The sequence below is a fragment of the Corythoichthys intestinalis genome, chromosome 15 (assembly GCF_030265065.1).
Source record: "Corythoichthys intestinalis isolate RoL2023-P3 chromosome 15, ASM3026506v1, whole genome shotgun sequence".
NCBI classification, from domain to species: Eukaryota; Metazoa; Chordata; class Actinopteri; order Syngnathiformes; family Syngnathidae; genus Corythoichthys; species Corythoichthys intestinalis.
In genome coordinates this window covers 18,420,184-18,442,820 of record NC_080409.1, presented here as the reverse complement: position 1 = coordinate 18,442,820, position 22,637 = coordinate 18,420,184, and the positions used below count along the sequence as shown (strand labels likewise).

At 41.2% G+C, this 22,637-nt stretch overlaps 1 protein-coding gene across 8 annotated transcripts in view; it reads left to right on the top strand.

Moving 5' to 3' along the window:
* The window catches only part of tiam2a (TIAM Rac1 associated GEF 2a), a 216,878-nt gene that overhangs the window by 154,927 nt on the left and 39,314 nt on the right, over positions 1 to 22,637 (top strand). The window contains exon 1 of one of the 8 annotated variants that reach the window (XM_057859459.1): positions 8,398 to 8,863. The exons of the other annotated variants lie outside the window; for them this stretch is intronic. Coding sequence (XP_057715442.1) covers positions 8,558 to 8,863 — 306 coding nt within the window. The 5' untranslated portion in view covers positions 8,398 to 8,557. Of the gene's footprint in view, positions 1 to 8,397; positions 8,864 to 22,637 lie in introns of those variants that run through there. 8 annotated transcript variants of the gene reach the window in all.

The window sequence follows — 22,637 nt, the reverse complement described above, 5'->3', positions numbered from 1 at the left end:
GGAAAAATGGAATAGCTCACCAACATCAACACCTTATCCCCACTGTGAAGCATGGTGGAGGGAGCATCATGATTTTAGGCTGTTTTGCTACCTCAGGGCCTTGACAACTTGCAATAATTAATGGAAGAATGAATTCAAAAGTTTATCAGGATGTTTTGCAGGAAAACCGGAAGGCCGTCTGTCAGACAGTTGAAGCTAAAAAGAGGCTGCAACAAGACAATGATCCAAAACACATTAGTAAATCAACTTCAGAATGGTTTCAGAAGAAGAAAATACACATTCTGGAGTGGCCAAGTCAAAGTCCAGACCTGAACCCTATTGAGATATAGACAGTGATTCATGCCAGACATCCCAGGAATCTGACTGAACTACAGCAGTTTTGTAGAGAAGAATGGGCCAAGATTAGTCCTGATTGATGTGCCAGACTAATCTGCAGCTACAGGAAGCGTCTGGTTGAAGTTATTGCTTCTAAAGGGGGGGGGGGGGGGGGGGGCACAAAATATTAAATTTGATGGTTCACTGACTTATTTTTCCCACTTCTGTCATTGTTTGCATACTATCCTCATTAAAATATGAACACCTAGTTTTACTGGAAGCCGACAGTTTTTTCATCTGTGTGATTTTGACAAAGGTCAGCTCACATTTGATGGTGATTTTATACAGAAATGTAAAAAATACCAAATGGTTCAGATACTTTTTCATACCACTGCAGTAGGATCAATGGCAAGAGCTCCTGAACCAACGTAACTCAAGAGCTAACAACTACTTGCTGCATGTACACACAGTGCGATATCCAGCTTAGGGCCAAATAAACAGTTGTCAGATGCTCTTGTCTTATCCTGACATTCACTCAAACATCATCTTATCATCTGCAAAGGCAAGCATCATCTTTGTGACATATTGTAGTGTATTTGGAAAGTTTGCGTTCTGGTTGGTGAATGGTGTTCTACTTATATAGTGCTTTTCCACCTTTTAAGACAATCCTGCATCCGTTCTCATGCTTCTTAAAAATATCTCTAAACATGCCAAATGATTGTCCCTGAGGAATTATAGCCGATCGCACTTCTATTTCTGTCTTGGTGGTTCTTAAATATCTGGTTAGGTTTTTCAATATCTGAACTAACTTTAATGAAGTCATTAAAATGAGTGTGAGTCTGGGCCTTGTGGGAGATCTGCCTCACTGCTGTAATGTAATGGGGGGAATGAGTATGCTGATGTTTATAGAGAGTGGTAATGAGTGTGTATGGTCATCATGAAAAGCCATCTGTTAATGATGCAGACATATCTGGATGCTTCCAAGCCAATGTGTTTGTTCACCAATGTGTTTGTTCATGCATATTCATTCATTGTCTTGCATCAATGCATGTTCAATTCATGCAATGCTGTTTCATGTTCTGTTTTGCAAAATAGCTGTTATACACACTGGGACTGATTCTACTGACCAGTTGCAGACATAATGAGAATGATCTTTACTGTTCGGCTAATTTTCAACGGTTGCACTGTACATTGAGGCCATATGTCTGGAAACAACTTTTAATTGTAGCAGCTGCCATGACTTGACTAAAGTTGACCTCCAGTCATATAACAAAAGTAGAGGGCAGCTTAATCTTCTTCACTTAGCTCCTCTGTTATCGTCACTTGATTTCTTCCTAGTGGCAATATGAGTCAGTCCCTCTGCACTGCACCACTGCTGCTCAGGCTCAGTATTTGTCTTTTATGGAGGAACAAATGGAAGAAATGCGTGTGTTGGTGTGTCTTATTCTATAAGGAGTGAAAATATTCTCTCATCGATACAATGTCACAATGAAGACGTTACAAAAAGAATTACTGATCTTGTAAATAAAAATTCGGTGTCCCAAAGTGAGGGATGTGTTTCCTAGGAAGGGGTGGATCATGTTACAAGATAGATATCTACCACGTAAAAGCCAAGAGATGTTTGTGCGTATGCATATGGTTGTGAATGTCAATAAAGATGGATGGAAAATGAAGGACCGATTATTTTCAAGCCTCTTGTCACAACTTGTAATCAGCCGCCTCGCTAAGTCTGGCTACCTTTTGATTAATTGGTCTACTGCATTTCGATTTACGCTAATTAGACTTGAGAGATCTCTGTGAATATTTGTGGTGAAGTGTTTACTAGGCAGCGTTAACATTGTTGTTTACTGTTGGGACTGATTGTAATTCCTGTGGCTGTGAGTTAATGCAGTGATTGATATATAATTTTTATATGTACTATATATACATTAGTGCTGTCAAACGATTAAAAATGTAATCTAGTTAATCATATGTCAACTGTGTGATTTATAATGATTAATCACATTTCCCTCGGGATGATTAAAGTTGCTCTTCAGGAAAAAAAAATCTAGGAAAATACTATAATTGACTTAAAATTTGCTTTAAGATGAAATGTATTATTTGTGAATGAATTAATACTTAACCAAATAGTTTTAAATTTTTATTTAACAACTCAGCTCGTATAAAATAAATTGAATAAAATAAATTGTATTATACAGCAAAAAGCTTTAACAGATTAAAGTGCCTCAGACTAACAATGTGGCTCAAGTACCGTTTGGCATATTACCCCAAATTAACTGCCAATTTAAAGAGCAGACAAGCACAATACAGGAACAATAGCTAGTGTTTCAAAAAATGTGTAAACAACTTGTCTGTTAAATAGAACATTTCACACACAAAAATGCAGCATTTGCAGTTTTACACTAAATGGCCTGAAAGCTGTGTGAGATATGCCATCATATTTCGAGCGCTATCTGTTCCAATAGTAGTAACTTTGTCTGTTATCCCCCACTCTTTGGCAAAATCCAGAAACTGACAAGCACATGCTTCAGTGAAATGCCTTTCTTCTGTTTTCACAACACATAACGCAAACAAATGCAGCCGCCAGCTGTCATCGAACAAGTGTGCAGTTACCCCGAGATAATTATGGTTGCTTACCGATGTCCAGTGGTCTCCTGTCAGTGCAACAAACGTAGCTCTGGCTAGTTGCTCCACCTTCATTGCCTTTTCATTTTCAAAAAGTTCATGAATTTTTGTGACAATAGATGCCCGTGAAGGTGTTCTGTATGTTGGGTCGCCCATGGCTATCTGGATGAGATTTTCAAGGCCCTCGTCTTCGATTATGTCAATTGGTCTACGGTCCCTGGCTACCCATGTAGCGATAGCAGTAGTCAACCTATTTGTTGTCTTTTTGTTGACGAGTCTGAGCACTCTGCCAGCGTAGCTTGATGACTGCGGCTTGTTCCCGCGGTGTTAGCGTCATTGCTAACACTAGCAAAGATATGCTTTGCCCGAAGGTGGTACTTTAGGCTGGTTGTGCTTCGATGGAAGCACAGTTCATCACAGCAGTATGTGCACACAACTTTAGTTTTATCCAGATTTCCATTAAGCATCTTTTTAAAACGGAATTTGCCATGAAGCAGTCCTGGGTCATCATCCTCACCCATCGTGACTGGCTGCATTTTGTTCTGCATTGCTGCGTGGAGAATGTAAACATCAGCGTGTGGGACTACGAGAGGCAGTTGTGGCCAAACTAAAATTGTAAATTGCGTTTTTTTAAAAAATTTGTATGCGTTAATATTTCCAGATTAATCATGGTCGTTAACGCGTTATTGTTGACAGGCCTAATATATATATATTTATATTAGTGGTGGAGAAAAATTACGGTATTGCGCTTTCTGTCACAATACATAATCGATAGACTGACGGCAAGTATCAATATTTTATAATGGATTTACCCTGTTGTCAGTGACAGTACCTACTCTCTTTTTTTGGGGCACTAATCCTATAAACGGGTGTAAAGTAGGCAGCCGGTGAAGAGTTGACAATAGAAGAAGACATTAGACAATAGAAGAACAGATGCAAGAATGGCGAAAAATGCGAACACAGAAAAACAAATCAAGTTGCTACTGACGTTTCAGTTTCAGAAAGCAGAGCACTGTCCTTGTTTACATAAAACATGTTATTAATGTTGGTGCACTTTAATGTGTCTGTCTGTACAGGGTCATGTTATGAATGTTCATGAATTTTAACTTGTCCAGCTGTACAGTGATAACATTTTCAGGACTAGGTGTGAGGTACAATGCAAAATTAACTTGATACTGACTTTTCAGTACCAGAAAGAAGTGCACTGTCCTGGTTTACATAAAACATGTTATTAATGTTCATGCACATTAATTATCCAAGTATGCAGTGTTTACATTTACAAGATTAGTGCAGTTGCAAATGCATGTTTCTCTGTACATTGTACACGTTTTGGCATTGAATAAATGCATCATTGCAGACAATAGATATTGTGTATCGTAATGTTATAATTTTTTTGGGTCACATATCGTCACAGTACCAAATTGTGAGTTACCTGTGTCGTCCCACCCCCTAATATGCCTAAAGTGGTACCTCTAAATTCGGATTTAATTTGTTCCAGGGCCTGGTTTTAAGTCGAAATTTCCTATAAGAATATGAATAAATACATTGAGCAAATAAATAAATAAATAAATAAATTTAAATAAGCTCCGATTCTAATGTGACGGTTGTGTTTTGCATGCTGTTCCTGAATGCACTATATGACTGACGAGAGAGGGAGAGAGGTGCGGAAGAGGGGGAAGTTCTTATTTTCTCTTTTCATATTCTGTTGTTGTTGGCCTCGGCTACGGCGGACAGTAGCCGTGTTGTGATGCACAAGTTGTGAAATAAATGATTAAAATCCTGACGAAGCTGGCGACTTCCTTGCCAATGTTACAACAACATTAATAATTGTTACCTTAACTTATAAAGACTGGTGAACGGAGGTCGGACAAGGACCGCCGAGTTCGTAGACATATTCCGGCCATATTGTCGAGCCAGATGAAGGACGCGCACACCACTCTCATATTTTTCTACCATCTTAATTTCAATGTTAAGCGTCACATTTTTCCTTTTTTCACCACCTGCATTAACCTTCTTGGGACACATGTGATTTCTCTCATAAGAAAATCCGTCGTGCAACCATCTTCCCGGATAACAATGAAATTGCGACGCTGTTGTAAATCGTCCTACTTCCAGCTTGTCGTCATTTGTTGGAACGAATGACGTTAATTTTTACGTCGGATGTCAAAAGCATTGGATGTTGATGCGTTCATACGTTGAGGTACCGAACTGCCATAAAACATCTTGAAATTGTATTGGCACTAGGCCTGCATAATATATCGATTGATCATCACCATCGTGGTGTGCGCATGCGCTATTGTCCCATCGCAGGATGTGCGATTGTTTTTCTTATTTTTTTTAACACATAGGCTTATGTTTTGCTTTATAAAAGGAGCAAGTATGCAGAGACATGACCTCCTGGATCCCTTTTATATACAGCAATCTTCAAACTGACAGAAGAATCCCCTTAGCCTGGATTAAACAGTATTATATGAGCACAATGTGGTCATGGCGAGTCAACCAAAGTCTTCCCAAACAGAGCTATTCAGGTCATCTAGTGAAAATTCTTCTAGTTTTAGTATTGATACTGTATATGTATTTATCACAATATATCACAACCCCCCAAAAAGTCGCAACGTAAGTTTTTTCCAATATCGTTCAGCCCTAATTGGCACACATCACATGTTGTTGTCACATGGATGTGAATAGGCAAAATATGAATTGTCAATACATTTTTTCACCAGTTATCGAACAGGAAAGATGCAGCAGTTAGTTTGTTTGATGTCAGCCCTACAAAGCATCTCGCATGAATGAACACATATGCATGGCATACTCAAAGATCAGAGCAGATGGAGGGACACACGGTCGTAATCTGTTGTTACCACGTGGCACCTAGTTTCGGCATAGAGAAAAATATCCATGAATGATATATTTGTAAAAATTGCAGAAAAAAAATACAAATTGACTTACCGTTAACTAACCCATTAAGTGTTTACTTTGCCTCATAATGTAACAACATATAGTATAAATTAATCAATTACTATGTCCCCCCACTTTTCACCCAATGTCGGTTGTGATTGGCTGAAAACCCCATGACCTAACACATAATTAACAATAACAACAACACCCCACACTGTCACCGTACCCAAGTTTGCACTGAAATGTCAATTGTCATTGCACTGCTAATGCCACAACATTGTCACATGCATCTCCCTAATACAGGGCTCTCCGAACTGGTCCTCAAGGGCCACTGTGGGTCCTGGTTTTTGTTCCTACTAGTCTAGCACAGACAGTTTAACCAATGAGGCTTCAGCTAAAACATGCAACACCTGACTGCACTCAACTGATTACACTTGCAAGACACCACATTGGTGAAAAGGTGTCATCTTGTTTTGTTGAAATGAAATCAAGTACCCACTGCGGCCCAATGTGGAATAGTTTGGACACCACTGCACTACTATGTTCTCAGACATTTGTCTCAATCTGGGTATTACATATGGCGGAAAACACAGACAAGACTGAAAAAGAAGTTTCTGCCCTTGCACTCCTCTTGAAAAGAAACTGCTGTATTTTAAGCCAAAACAACTGTTGTGTTTGATAGAACAATATGTCTATATGCTGCCATAGCAGATTCATCACGCATTAAGCCCCGGAACTATTTTTAATTTGTCCGTTTTACCCTGAAAACCCCCGTTTACAGACGTCGCGCAACCGCTTTTGTTTTAACCCAGCCATAAAACTAAGGTAATTAATTATTTTTATTATTCCAAATATCTGTCATTTTTAGCTTAGAATCATTAATTGATGTCTAATATTTCGTTTAAAAAAAAAAAAGACTTCAAAAAATTATTCACTCGCATACTTTAAACGTTTAAACAAATGGTGTAACAATGAAAAAAATGGCGTCTGTAAAAATGTCACGGATGTCTACCTCATAACTATCGCTTTATTGTATTTTTTTTGTTACTGTCATATTTTCTCGGATATGTTAAATGATAAATAATTGGTCCAAACAAAGAAAAATTGAAAAATAACGTTTAAAGGGGTAAATATATGAAAAAGAAAATCTCGACCACTCCTCGATGTCTGCGATTTCTGCTTCGCGGCCCTTGTTATATTGCCATGTTTTACCCATAAAATCCCCCCAAAATCCAGCTGTGGGCATTCACAGCTGTCTTGACACTCAGTGATACATGCTACATGGAGTTTTTGGATCGAAACAAGGTAAGTACGCGATAATATCTCGTTAAAGTCATGGCATCTGTAATAGGGTTATGCTGTTTAATTTTTTTTTTTTTCAAAATGCCCTCCTGTTCAAAAATTTTCTTCCCCCAGAAAATGGAGATTTTAAGTTTTCCAATGATGTATCACACATGCATATCGGACAATTTTGAAATTTGGCCAAATTGGAGGTCTCAAAGCGGAACTTCAAGTCACCTGTTTTCCGCCATATGCCATATTTGCTGTTAAATTATGACATTTTGCAGTGTTACATCAATATGTATGCACAAATCAAGTCAGCCATCTGCATTCTAGTCTAAGTACTGTAAATTGCAGTATACATACTGTTAAATTACTACTACATCATCACTTGCTGCTAGTGACTTATTAACTTTTTCCCAATCTGTGTATACTGTAACCCTCCCCACTCCAATATTAGCCTTATTGTACTGCACGTTTTATGTGGTGCACGTTATTGCTCTAAATCTCGTCTTACTCTGTACAATAACAATAAAAGCTTTTTTTATTCTATTCTAAACATTATAGATAATGCATTGATAGATTGTACAATCCAATGAAATACAATAATCCTGTTGTGTATTGTCGAAGAGGAGGTCATGACTATGGCGGACTGCAACCATACTTCCTTGATGTTAAGAGTCAATTCAATTGTAAAGCTGAATTGAATTCTGTTGTATTTATACCCATGTTGTGATTGACATGTAATGTAGTTAGTAGCCTGTCATGTCTCGTATTAAACAAAAGATTAAAAAGCAGTCAGACATATTAAGCCTCTTTGTGCAGACAGGCATTTTATAATTGGGCTGATAAAGAGTCCTTGACATTTCTGACTGTTTATAATAGATAATGTTGCTGTTGGCCTTTAAGCTCATAGTTTGGCTACACTGCATTTCTTTATTTTGTGTTTCTGAGTCACCTCTGTTCTAAACTCTTAAAAAGAAAATTGTGGAAACATTGTTTCGGTTTTGTTACTAGGACATTGACTTGTTAAAGTTTCTTAGAGTCGATGCCTTTAGCATTTGCAATTGCAATAGCAATAGCAATATCATTTACAAAAACTTGATGTGCTTTTGCTTGCAGCTACAGTTGTCCCCACTCTTAAGTTTTTGAAAATCTGCTTTAAATGTGGGTCTGTTTTTGGTGGAGCTGCAACTCAGGGAGGTGTGTGTTATGACTAAGCCCATCAGCCGCCAGCCATCTGGCTGTGAGCTGGCTAATAATCTGGGTTTACAGTTGGCGGTGCAGTTAATGCCTGTCTGCTGCTGTCAGTCCATGTTGCTAGAAACGACTATTTACGATTGAAAACAAAGAAGAAGAAACGGACACAGCCACAGGAAACAAGAAACATGACACAGATCTGGTTGGAATTACCACACCAGAAGTGTCCGGCACCACCATGGCTGTTGATGTTGCTGCTCTGGCTCCAGCAGTGAGCGTCACTGAAGATCATGGCCCGAGTTTGTATCTGACCACCTTAGTTGAGCTCTTCATGCAGGACCAGTCCCCAGCCCAGGCCCTGTGTTCCCTGCTTGCTATGTGCTGGTTCTGGCCTCCTAGCTCTGAAGCTGAAGAGAAGGATCTCTTCCTGGCTTCTGTGCTGCTCAGCCTGGGACGCTTCCTTAAAGACAAGCTGGCCTGCTTGGCACAGAATGTAGAGAGCTGCTTTTCCTGTCAGACTGATGCAAAAAGGAACCAACGAGCGGTAAATATTGTCTGTGGCATGGAGTTTCATGTATTGAACCAACCTGCTTTATGATGAATAATTTGGTAAATAACTTTAAACTTCAACTTTGCTATTTTGGAAGTTAGTTGGTAAAATTTTAGCTACGGTGCATGTATGTAAGGAGAATGTTTTTCCCGTTTCACCAGTTTATTCTTTGTGTTTTGGTCAATGTCATTCATCAATCAACTGGATCCGCCTTTAAGCTTTCATTCGACAATTTAGTAAATGATAAAAACGTACGAGACCAGCATTATTTTGCCTCTGTAGCAGCTTTCATGCATTGGAGTGGATGTGAAGAGCCTTGGGTCACAAGAGAATGGGTGCTTTAATCTGAAGCTGGATTCATTATAAAAACACGCTCTTCCTCCCAAAGGCCTCTGAGACTTTGTGGAATAATATTTGTTTAGGATGAATAATAAAAGGGTAAACTAGCTGGATTGTAACGGAACGTCAGCAGTCCTCATCTGCTCACACCGCCCTCTAATTCTATTTGATTTATGAGTGTGTGTCCTCTTTTATTGAGTTTTGAAAATTTATCACTATTTCATCATTCTCAAGTCACAGTCTTGCTGTTTTGACAAGTTCCATACAAAGAGAAAAACAATCCCATGGCTTTATTGTTGTTTGTCCTCCATTTTAATTCCCTTCAACGTTTACTTCAGCTAAAATCGGGCATCTCAACTGCTCATTAGATGACTGAAGTGTTTCATCTGCAAAACAAACTGCGCTGTGTGTGTGAGTCTTAAGGTCTATTGAAGTGTTGTGGAAATGGTGATGTCGTTGACAGCTTTGAGTTATTTTTGTATTGTGTTTAACACAATCCCTTAGGACATTGTATTGACATATCAAACCAATGAGACTGAAGCATTTTTATATCATGTTTGATGAGCAGGGCACAAATCTTGCATAGTTTTGTGTGCCATAATTGATGTTTTCTTACTAATATTTAAATATTTTCTAAATCTTTTTGACAACTTCCTCGTAGCCTGTTTTTGACTCTTGTATCTGATAGGGAAAAAAAATCAAACAAATAGTGACAAAAAGTGTTTTTTTCATGTCTTCTCCAACAGTAGTGACCTTCTGCTTTTCGCTGTCAGACTGTGGTACAGTTTTATTGGTCAGTATATGGGGAAAATGACATTAAATATTTCCATTGACCATGGTAGCAGCAAGCCCATAAAACAACCAGGGTTGTTTTCGTCAACAATAACGATAATGAAAATATTTCGTGTACGAACAATTTTTTTTTGACGATGACGAGCTAAAAATGATGCTTGGGAGACTAGAACATAATTAGACGAATGCCAGTTTTTGTCATACAAGACGAATTCACAATGCGTGACATTTTTATATTGTACGTAGAATACGTCGTCTTGCGTCGTAGCATTGTTTGGGTCATGTCACTCATGTGAGATGTGTGGCGCCTCTCCCTCTTCACTGAAGTTTAGGACGTGTCTCAATCTTGGCTGAGCTCTATCTTGCTTGTTTGGAAACATGGTAAGGTTTGTTTTCTTATCTTGGCAAGAGAGAATATGCAATGTTGCTATAGCCCTTAAAAGTGTGTGGTGAGTGATCATCAGACATGTAACTCCTAGCGTTAGCGTAGCATTAGCTTCAGAATGGCAAGCGTACTCTTAACACACTGGCCAGTCTAAAGCAGAGGTACTTGGCTTTTTTGGTCAGTAAACAGAGGATGTTAAATGCTCAGACAACTGTTTTTTAACATACAGTTCGTGGCTCATCTGTCTATGTTTATGTTGTCTATGTTGATTTGAAATTGTCGGAAACCTTTATTTTTGGACTAATACTTTTGAATTTTACAGACATAAACATTTTGAGTAACTGTTGACTAAAACTAGATGAAATTTGTATGAGATTGGTTGACAAAATTTAGACAAAGACGAAAACATTTTGGACTAAAATATGTCTAATAATTAGTCAAAAAGACTAAGACAACAATTAAAAGGGCTGCCAAAAACAATACTGAAAATAACATTACATTTTTTTCCTCTGATAAAAGTTTTTAGTGTAATGGCATGTTTTCTCAAATAGCTTGCAGCCTCCCATTTTTGAGTCAGCTATTCCTCTGTTTGGAAGTACAAGCCAGAACAGTCTACATTGTCCTGTTGCTATTGAGGCAGAGTAGTGATGCTCCCCACCGCTTCATTTTCAGCTCTCTGGAAATTATACTTACCAGTCACATGTCTTCATGTTGTGAGAGGAAGAACTTGACGGAAGAGAGCTAAAGATTGGGGACACCTGAGAAACTGATAGGCAGAGGGATGCATAAGATACTGGTAGAGTGTTTTCAAGCTAAGTGGCGAATAAGCCTGCACCTCATTGATATGCAAGACAATCTCACAGCCACATCACTGACTGTTACCAGCACAGGAACAACAGGTTGGATAACATGCAAATTTTTGCCCCAAGGACTCAAGACTAGATTTGCTTTTGAACTGGACTAGATGTGAGGGTGAGCAAAATCAGCCTGAAAAGTGGAGACTGAAAGGGGATAGATATTTTCATAATTTTGTGTGGGTGTCTGCTGGGTTCTACACACTTCCTTTGGAAGCACCATGCCAACATCCAGGGGAGGCAAGCTGCGTAGGAAAGGATGCTCTTTGGCTCGAAGAACACAGCGGCAAGCCACAGCTGCGTGGAGGCTGCTCTACAGGTTGCTCTTCATGGTGAGCAGAGAGGATGGCACATTTGTGTCAAATGACAACCACGTTGCTGAAAATCTCGATTTGTCTAACAACTTCATGCTGTGACACATTTCCTTCAAAGGCCAGTACATTATGACATTTACATAATCAAAACGCATCCAGTACAAAAGTGGCATCAGGTAATGTGACTTTGAAACTGTAATAATGATTACGTTCGTTTGATATCGTGAAGTATAAATTCATGCATTTATTGTTGTGGTTGTAATATGCGGGAATGCACAGCTCCAAGATTGAATGTATTTTTTAAAGATGTATTAAAAAGTATGTGAGTGTACCAGTTGAAATTGAAATGTTCACTAATTTCACTTCTCACATTTAATTATGATTCATAAAGGTTGATGGCTTTTGACATAAGGAGCAACAATAGATAGAAACATGACTGAGATGTCAGTTGTCAGGCAGAAAAACCTGGAAAGGAATGCTCTGTAGTGCTGCCAGGCTTTTCTCTGCCTCCCGTCCGCTGCACTTAATGGGTTATTTGGGCTGGCTGTCAAGCTGAGTTGGTAGAATTGTTGTGAGGCAATCACATTTTCTCAGTTGTAGTGTGGACGGGTCCTCACAATCTCTCTCTCACGCTATATAGCTCACTCACCCCATCATACTACAAGTAAGCAAAGACTGTGGGCACCTTCTTGTTGGCATGTTCCCAACCCTTCTATCAAGAAAAAGACTTTTCACCTATCACTACGTGCCCTTTGTTATGTCATGTGTGTTTGACATGCACACATGTCTTTTGTGAGAATGAAGTCAGTACTTGTATGACAGGTTGCCATTGGACATACATTTCCCCTCGGCTCAAACGAATAGCTGCCTTGACTCTTATCAGTCTCCACAAGCATCTTGTTTAAGGCTACTGGGCATCTTGAATGTGTTGCTCTGGTATCCTTCAATCTTCTGTATTTTCTTCCCCCATCCTCCTCCTTGATTGAATTTTGAGTTGGTGTGTGTGTGTGTTTCGATGTGTGCCGCTGCTGCATCATTCCCCTACAGTATATCATATTGGAAATGCCAACATACACAACCAATGAGGAATGGGCACATGATACGACATTATGGAGACTGCAATCTTTGAAAAAGTATCCTAAGGTTTCCGTGCAGTTCTGATGTCAAAATAGATGTATACATATTTAGTGTAAATGATTTATAGTACGCTCTGCAATAACTCCCTCACTAGGTACAGCAACTATGCTTTTATCCTAGTTTGTATCGCCGCACATGAGAATATGTCTGCTGAGATACCTTTTGGTCGTCCATGGCATGCATAATTTGTGTTCTTGGTTGTCAAATGTCTGCTAATGGATAATATTCTCTGGGCACATGCGTGGCAGGATACAGATGTCATATAAGATCTCTGCCATTATACTGGGTGCAAGCTGCTACACTAACCCGAAGCCACCCGCACAACCCACGCTGCACATATCTATTTCTATTTTATATGCCCAGGGGGGCTTTCTGGCATATAAAATAGAAAAAAAACAGCAATGTAAGACTAAAGACAAAACAACTGCATAAATAAATTCATGAAATTTATGCAACATTTTGCGTTGTTGCATAAAATTCCAAACAACCTCATATAATCAGTATGTGCTTAGAGTTGATTAGAGTATGCTTACTTAGAATATTCTCTGTGGGTTTATTGGGAATGGACTGCAAAGTGGAAGTGTTGGTTAACTCAGTGGCAGCCATTTATGCCCATAGGCGTCCTCCCAGTTAAAAGGGGATTGAACGTCTATTAGTAAGTGAAATCCATAGTGAAAGTTTCTGAGGTGAGAGTTTATTCATTCATACATTCATAGATATTGACTATCACCATCAATAGCAGCCAAAGAGTTAAAGCTGTCGTGTTGCTTCTTAGTACTGAATGACTTGGGCAAGCTTTCACACACACATACTTAAAAAAGTGGCGCCTGCAATATGGGACACATTGATCTGTGGCGTATGTGTGTGCAGTCTTCGGACGTGAGCTCCATCTGAAAGCGCACATGTGCAGTATTTGAAATATCTACCCGCCTACAATGGAAGGGAGAGTGCTGACTAGGGTGGTCCTCCCACTCACTGTGTCACTGTGCTGCAGCTACACCTTAAGTGACCTCTGCAATAGTTTTTCGCCATGGGAATCCCTTTTTGTGTGACCATGGAAGCTTCATAACAATGTTAATCATCTTTGAGTAGGATGTGTTTTGAATGTACTGTACATTTTGACTGCCCGGAACTGGCTCTATTTTTGGCTTGAAATCCAGCCATAATTAATAGGTGCATAATAGCAGTCAAGCTTAGTGCTAGTGATGAAGTGTTTTGCTTTTTGTTTTTTAAAGCTGTTCTGCTGAACATTAAGAGGTTGATTGTGCTGAAGTATACTCACAATTGAAAAATCAATTGAAATACATGCAACATGATGGAAAAGCAGTGACTGTCAGACGCGATGTAATTTATAGACAATTATGTCTTTGTTATTTACCTTATAAAGTCCTAATTCATTTTCTGCTGTAGTTGTTCACAAAGGGAACTTTTACTCATTGCAGGCAAGACTTCTCAACATAGGTCTGATTTTGGATTTTTAAATTGCATCTGTGTGCACTACAGTTCTGCTTCATGCATAATAAATTGCCAAACAGTTCCAAACTTGAGATTGCCCTCTTGAGCAATGTTGTCACAGATTACTTGAAAAGGTTAATTACTGATTACGCCTAAAAGAAAAAGTAATCTAGTTACCTTACTGATTATTATCAAAGTAACTAAGTTACTTTAAAAGTAATTTATTGTTTACTTTTTTAAATCAATATTTCTCCCTTTGCCGCCTCAACATAAGAATGACAACAGAAATATGTCATCGCATGTAATTGACTTTCCAATAATTGAATTTAAAGAGGAAAATCAGTATTTTTTACATAAGGCTTAATCTTCGAGTTAGCGGAGGATGATTAGTCGATGGAGTTGATTTCAACAACCATTGACTCGCCCTACCTAGGCCACTCCAGAGCCCTGAAGCTAACAAATAACTGACAAACTGCATGGAATTTGTTGAAATCCACTCCAGCGACTAATTAAATCCCGCTAACTCAAAGATTATGCCTAATGTCAAAAATTCTGAATTTCGGGTAGGGTTTAGAGCAAGGGTGGGCAAACCGGTCCTCGAGGGCCGCAGTGGGTCCTGGTCATTGTTCCAACTGACCCAGCACAGAGAGTTTAACCAATGAGGTTTCAGCAGAAATGAGAGGCACCTGACTGCAATCGACTGATTGCACTTGTAAAACAGCAGATTGGTGAAAAGTTGTCCTCTTAATGGGTTGCAACAAAAACCCACACCCACTGCGGCCCTTTGTGGAATAGTTTGCCCACCCCTGGTTTAGAGGTTAGGGTTAACAGCATATCAGTGCCATTGTAAAAAAATTCAAATTGACTGCACAATAACCAACAGCACACAAATGAATTGCACATTGCAATAAAAACAAAGGTGGGGGCGGGCGCAGATGCATGCGCACAACCCGGAAGTACGGTGTACACACATGCAGCCAAATTGGCCACAAAACATGGCAGCAACTAAGCACTATACATTCAATCGGACTTACAACACATCCTTAAGATGCTAAACGAGCACGTCGCCTCACGGCATCAATGTGCAACACGAATTTGATGTAAAAAATGCTTGCCGATGAGTATCCGCTGTTGCAACAGCAAAGCTACGAAACAGCCGCACATGTAGCAGCTCCAACCTATCTCGGAACCCTCCAGAATGAAGGAAAAATACGTTCATTCATGGAGCAACACAGATGAACATTTCCCTTGCACATCTCAACAGGGGGCCGCACTCGGCTCAAATATGCACCTGCATTGGCACATGCCTTTCTCAGTCCCAAAACACTTAGCGTGTGTGACTCGAGACCAAAACAGGAAGTGACTGTGAGCGTTTACTATGGAAACGAATACGTAGTGCGAACCTTTCTAACATTTTCTATTCAAAATGCTCTTCGTCCATGACTACAATATTCTTCATTCTACATACATTATGAGGCAATAACAAAAAAGTAACGCACAGACACAAAGGAAACTGACTTTAATCAGATTACTGGTTTGGAAAAATGAACACATGAAAATAAGAAATCCGAAGTAAAGTAATCAGTTTACAGTGATGCGTTACTTAGTAATGCTTTAGTGTCAACACTGCTCTTGAGACATGTTAGCCAGGAAATGTATGGAAATGTATATTCTTGAAAAAATAAAATTAAGTGAAATAAAATGAAAGAAATAAGAGCATTTCTCTTAAGTCTCATAATTCATAATAACTGGTCATTTGAAAAATATACACTACCGTTCAAAAGTTTGGGGTCTAAGCGACCCCAAACCTTTGAACCGTAGTGTATCATGGAGAAGTTTGGGGTCGCAAACTTTTGATGGAAGGGTAAATACTACAGTATTTTCTGCACTGTAAGGCGCATCGGAGTATAAGGCTCACCTTCAATGAAAAGCTTATTTTAGGGCTTTTCACATATAAGGCGCAGTAGGAGTAATAGTAGTGGTTACGTTATACATCCGCTAGATGGTGCTGCGCTAAAGGGAATGTCGTACCATGATTATGATTCTATGACATTGGTAGGTCTTGCTGAGCTTTGACTAGACCATTCTAACACACTTAACTTGTCTTTATACCATTCAAACATGGCTTTAGCAGTATGCTTCGGATCAACCCTTGTCCCAGTCGCAAATCACAGGTACACAGAAACAGGTTTTGCTCTTTCATTTCCTTGCATTTAGCACCATCCGTCTTTTCCTCTATGCGTTTCCCAATCCCTGCTGTCTAAAAACATCCCCACAGCACAATGCTTTAGTGTTCTTTGGGTGATGGAACGTGTTGGGTTTCTGCCAGTAATAGCATTACCCTTTGTGGCCAAAAATTTCAATTTTAGTCTTATCTGACCACATTTAGGAGGTCAGCCACATTCTTTTTGGCCAACTAAAAACCTGCCTTTTTATTTTATTTTTCACTCCAAGTAAAGGCTTTTTCTGTCCACTCTTCCATAAAGCCTAACTCTAACGAGTGTACAGCTTATTGTGGTTCTATGGACAGACTCACCTGTGTTTGCTGTAGAACTCTGCAGTTCCTTCAGGGTTGCCTTTGGTCTCTCTGTTGCATTTATGATTGATACCTCTTTCCCCGGTCTTTGAGTTTAAGCGATCGGCCATGTCTTGGCTGGTTTGTTGTGGTCATTTGTTGTTTACCAGTGACTATTATGGCTTTGACAGTGCTACAGGGACCATCAAAGATGTGGATATTTTTTAGAACCCAGTCCTGACTTGAATTTCTCTTTAACTTTGTCCCTGACTTGTTCGGAACTTTGTCCCTGACTTGTTCGGAGAGCTCCTTGATCTTCATGATGTGATGTTTTCTGCTAATTGGTGTTGTAGCTCATTCAGGCCTTTTGTAAACGATCACGATGGAAGGAGGACAGGCAGGCTGAGGTATCGACACGCTGGGCATTTGTGGCCCGCTTTTATTCAACTAAAACCAAAAAGTTACAAAGCAAATTCGAAAAAACACAAACCAAAATCTTCCATTTTAAGGGATCACGGCCATGCCGTGGAGTACCTCTCATGTCCTTGCTTTTTTTCTGCTCTTTTCTCGCTGCACCTCTCTTCTTTTATATAATGGGGTATATAATGGGGAGAGCGCCCTGATGACATCTGGTCTTGCCTGATGAGGCAATTGCCTGCATGTGGGGTGGTTGCCTCCCAGCGGTGTCGCCATCCGTGGTGCTGAACTACTGTGGCGAGCCCTGTGGCACTGGGACGCCACACTCTCTAAAAAAGGTGTATTAACTCATCATGTGACACTTAAACTGAAACCTGGTGGACTTGATTTAACAAAATATGTGACTTGTGAGGGTATGATTGCACCAAGACTTTTTGCGTCATAGCAAAGGGGGCGAATACATATGCATATGCAAATTTTCCACCTTTTTATTTCTTTAAAATATTCTTTAAATACTTTTTTCTCATTTCACTTCAGCAACTTAGATTACTTTGTGCTGATAAATCATGTGGAATATTGAGATGGTGTTATTTAAATTAAAGTTTGGAATCTAATGAGATACATAAATGCAAAGGGTATGAATACTTTTGCAAGGCGATGTAGTGACCTATGTAGTATACCTTGTATATATAGTGCCAACTACGAGTTATCAGAATGATAAGAGCTGTTAAATTCATGGTGAATATTGATATCAAATTAATTATTTTCTGCCCAATTACAGATTTCAGTAATGTTTGACGAGTGATGTATTTTTCGGACTACAAGTCGCACCTGAGTATAAGTCACACCAGCCATAAAATGCCCAATGAAGAGGGAAAAAAACATATATAAGTCGCACCGAAGTATAAATCGCATTTTGGGGGGAAATTTACTTGATAAAATCCAACACATAGAACAGATAAGTCATTTTGAAAGGCAATTTAATATAAAAATTAGGGCTGTCAAACGATTAAAATTTTTAATCGAGTTAATCACAGCTTAAAAATTAATTGTAATTAATCGCAATTCAACCCATCTATGAAATATGCCATATTTTTCTGTAAATTATTGTTGGAATGGAAAGATAAGACACAAGACGGATATATACATTCAACATACTGTACATAAGTACTGTATTTGTTTATTATAACAATAAATCAACAAGATGGCATTAACATTAACATTCTGTTAAAGCGATCCATGGACAGAAAGACTTGTAGTTCTTAAAAGATAAATGTTAGTACAACTTATGGAAATTTTATATTAAAACCCCTCTTAATGTTTTCGTTTTAATAAAATTTGTAAAATTTTCAATCGAAAAATAAACTAGTAGCTCGCCATTGTTGATGTCAATAATTCCACTGTTCATGGTGCTAAAACCCATAAAATCAGTCACACCCAGGCGCCAGCAGAGGGTGACAAAAAACACAGGTAACAAGTGGACATGACACTGTGCTGTCATTTTAATCTGTTTGAGCGGGGCATGTGTGTTAATTGCGTCAATTACTTTAACGTGATTAATTAAAAGAATTAATTAATTAATTAACGTTAACGCGATAATTTTGACAGCCCTAATAAGAATAAAATAGAGAACAACATGCTGAATAAGTGTACAGTGCATAAACAACGAAATGCGAACATACTGTCCTCACCAGGACGCTACGGCTCAGTCCTGGCTATACAGCGAGCTAAACTCCCAAGTGACGATTTTGGACGGTCGTATAATTTGCTGAATCAATTTCATCCACAATACCAAACAGGTTCGCATAAACGTAAATAAATGCTCATTTGGTGTAATTTGTGAACGGTCCATAACATAGACGATAGTGGAAATCAAGTGTTTTAGAAAGCTATGAATACATCATTTGGTGCATGGGATGGGGGTACAGGGGTGAGTTGTGTGACGGTTGTTTTTGTTTTTGGTGTCAGCTGCGGCCCACAGTAGCTGTGTGTGTTCTGTGACATGAGAAAAGCAACTAAAGCCTAACATAATTATTTGAGTTGTTACAGTACTATAAATAACACATTATATATTATTTTCTCCTTATGTGTGTCCAATCGGAAATGTATGTTTTGTTTGCTTGCTGATGGTTTTGTTTGTTGGTTATTTAAAAAAAAAAAAAGTTTTTAGCTGCTCCGCACAACTGGAAAGCAGTTGAATTGGAGCCCTAATCTAACAGAGTAAACAGTACTAATTTATGCTATGAGAATGAGCTCCCATTTACACAAATGGCCTCCGATATCACAGATAACACTGCATTTATCATCCACTGTGTAAAATTCACATCATTTTATTTGACATAAATCTGCATAACTGTCAAGTATTTTGTTGAGCTCTAATGTTTTCTGGTGGTACATCCATTTGCAACCTACAGTATGTACTATAATGTCTTTCATGGAAGATTAAAGAATAGAGTGAATAACTAAGTCCCTACTATGGTACCAGTAGAAAAACCCATGGGATCCACTTGCCATGCACATTATAGATATGTTTATTTTATAACTATGGGGTAATGAGTGGTGAATGCGTTACTATAGAATATTGACTGAATTTTTCACATTGCCTCACTGAATCTCATTAGATTGTACAGCCATATGTAATGTTACGTTGTTTGGGGAGTCACTTTATGTACACAGGCTTGACTGTGCAAACACGATTCCCATTTTATCAATTACGTCGTCGTCTCCCGCTTATCCGAATCCGGGTCGCGGGGGCAGCAGCCTCAGCAAAGAGGCCCAGACAGCCCTCTCCCCAGCCACTTCCACCAGCTCATCTGGGAGAATCCCAAGGCGTTCCCAGGCCAGCCGAGAGATATAATCCCTCCAGCGTGTCCTGGGTTGGCCCCGGGGTCTCCTCCCAGTTGGACATGCCTGAAACACCTCCCGAGGGAGGCGTCCAGGGGGCATCCTAACCAGATGTCCAAACCACCTCAACTGGCTCCTCTCGACATGAAGGAGCAGAGGCTCTACTCAGAGTCCCTCCCGGATGACCGAGCTCCTCACCCTATCTCGAAGGCTGAGCCCGGCCACTCTCCGAAGGAAACTCATTTCAGCCGCTTGTATCCGCGATCTTGTTCTTTCGGTCATTACCCAAAGTTCATGGCCATAGGTGAGGGTAGGAACGTAGATTGACCGGTAAATCGAGAGCTTCGCCTTCCGGCTCAGATCCCTCTTCACCACGACAGACTGGTTAAGCGCCCGCAACACTGCTGACGCTGCCCCAATTCGCCTGTCAATCTCACGTTCCGACCTACCCTCACTCGTGAACAAGATCCCGAGATACTTAAACTCCTCCACCTGGGGCAGGAACTCACCCCCGACCTGGAGCGAGCAATCCACCCTTTTCCGGCTGAGAACCATGGCCTCAGACTTGGAGGTGCTGATTCTCATCCCAGCCGCTTCACACTCGGCTGCGAACTGTTCCAGCGAGAGTTGAAGGTCGCTGTTTGATGGAGCCAGAAGGACCACATCATCCGCAAAAAGCAGAGATGAGATCCTCCCACCACAGAACTCGACCCCCTCCACCACCCAGCTGCGCCTAGAAATTCTGTCCATGAAAGTCACGAACAGAACCGGTGACAAAGGGCAGCCCTGGCGGAGTCCAACCCTCACCGGGAACAGGTCCGACTTATTGCCGGCCACACGGACCAGACTCATACTCCTGTGGTAGAGGGACTGGATGGCCCCTAGCAGAGGGCCATCCACCCCATACTCCCGGAGTACCCCCCACAGGGTGCCCCTGGGGACACGGTCATAAGCCTTCTCCAAATCCACAAAACACATGTGGACTGAATTGGCGAACTCCCATGCCCCCTCAAGCACCCTCGCGAGGGTGAAGAGCTGGTCCGTGGTTCCACGGCCAGGACGAAAACCACATTGTTCCTCCTCGATCTGAGGTTCAACTATCGACCTGACCCTCCTTTCCAGTACCCTGGCGTAGACTTCCCGGGGAGGCCGAGGAGTGTGATCCCCCGATAGTTGGAACACACTCTCTGGTCGCCTTTCTTAAAGATAGGGACCACAACCCCGGTTTGCCATTCCAAAGGCACTGCTCCGATGCCCACGCAATGTTGCACAGGCGCGTCAATCAAGACAGCCCTGCAACATCCAAAGCCTTGAGATACCCAGGGCGGACTTCATGAATCCCTGGAGCTCCGCCGCCGTGTAGTGATTTCACTACCTTGGCGACTTCTGCCCCAGTGATTGACCCGGCCAACCCCAGGTCCCTCGGCTCTGTTTCCTCCATGGAATGCATGTTAGTGGGATTAAGGAGGTCCTCAAAGAATTCCTTCCACCGCCCGATTATGTCCTCAGCTGAAGTTAGTAGCTCCCCGCCCCCACTGTATACAGTGTGGGCAAGATGCCGCCTTCCCCCCCGAGGCGTCGGACGGTTTGCCAGAACCTTTTTGGAGCCGATCGATAGTCTTCCTCCATAGCCTCACTGAACTCCTCCCACGTCCGAGTTTTTGCCTCGGCGACTGCCAAAGCTGCACTCCGCTTGGCCCGCCGGTACCAGTCAGCTGTCTCAGGAGACCCACAGCCAACCATGCCCTGTATGCCTCCTCCTTCAGCTTAATGGCCCCCCTCACCTCCGGTGTCCACCATCTGGTTCGAGGGTTACCACCATGACTTGTCCCAGCTACCTTGCGGCCACAGCTCTCAGCAGCCGCCTCGACAATGGCAGAGCGGAACAGAGCCCATTCAGACTCAATGTCCCCCACTGCCCCCGAAACGTGGTCGAAGCTCTGCCGGAGGTGCGAGTTGAAAATCAGTCTGACAGGTTCCTCCGCCAAGCATTCCCAGCAGACCCTCACTATTCGTTTAGGCCTACCAGGTCTGCGTGGCTTCTTCCCCTGCCATCTGATCCAACTCACCGCCAGGTGGTGGTCAGTGGACAGCTCTGCTCCTCTCTTTACCCGAGTGTCCAGAACATAAGGCCGCAGGTCTGATGATACGACTACAAAATCGATCATCGACCGGCGGCCTAAGGTGTCCTGGCGCCAAGTGCACTGATGAACATCCTTATGTTCGAACATGGTGTTCGTTATGGCCAAACTGTAGGTAGCACAGAAGTCCAATAACTGAACACCACTCGGGTTCAGAACAGGCAGGCCGTTCCTCCCAACCACTCCTCTCCAGGTCACGCTGTCATTGCCCACGTGGGCAAGTCCCCCAGTAGGACAATGGAGTCCCCTCTCGGGGCACTTTCCAGTACCCTTCCAAGAGACTCCAAAAAGGGCGGGTAATCTGCACTACCATTCGGTGCATATGCACTGATAATAGTGAGAACCCATTCCCCAACCCTAAGGCGCAGGGAAGCGACCATTTCGTCCACTGGGGTAAACTCCAACACAGAGGCAGAAAGCCATGGGGCTATCAAAAGACCCACCCCAGCCTTCTGCCTCCCCCCCGGAGCAACTCCAGAAAAGGAGAGTGTCCAACCCCTCTCGAGGACCTGGGTTCCAGAGCCAGAGCTATGTGTTGAGGTGAGGCCGACTATATCTAGCCGGAATCGCTCGAC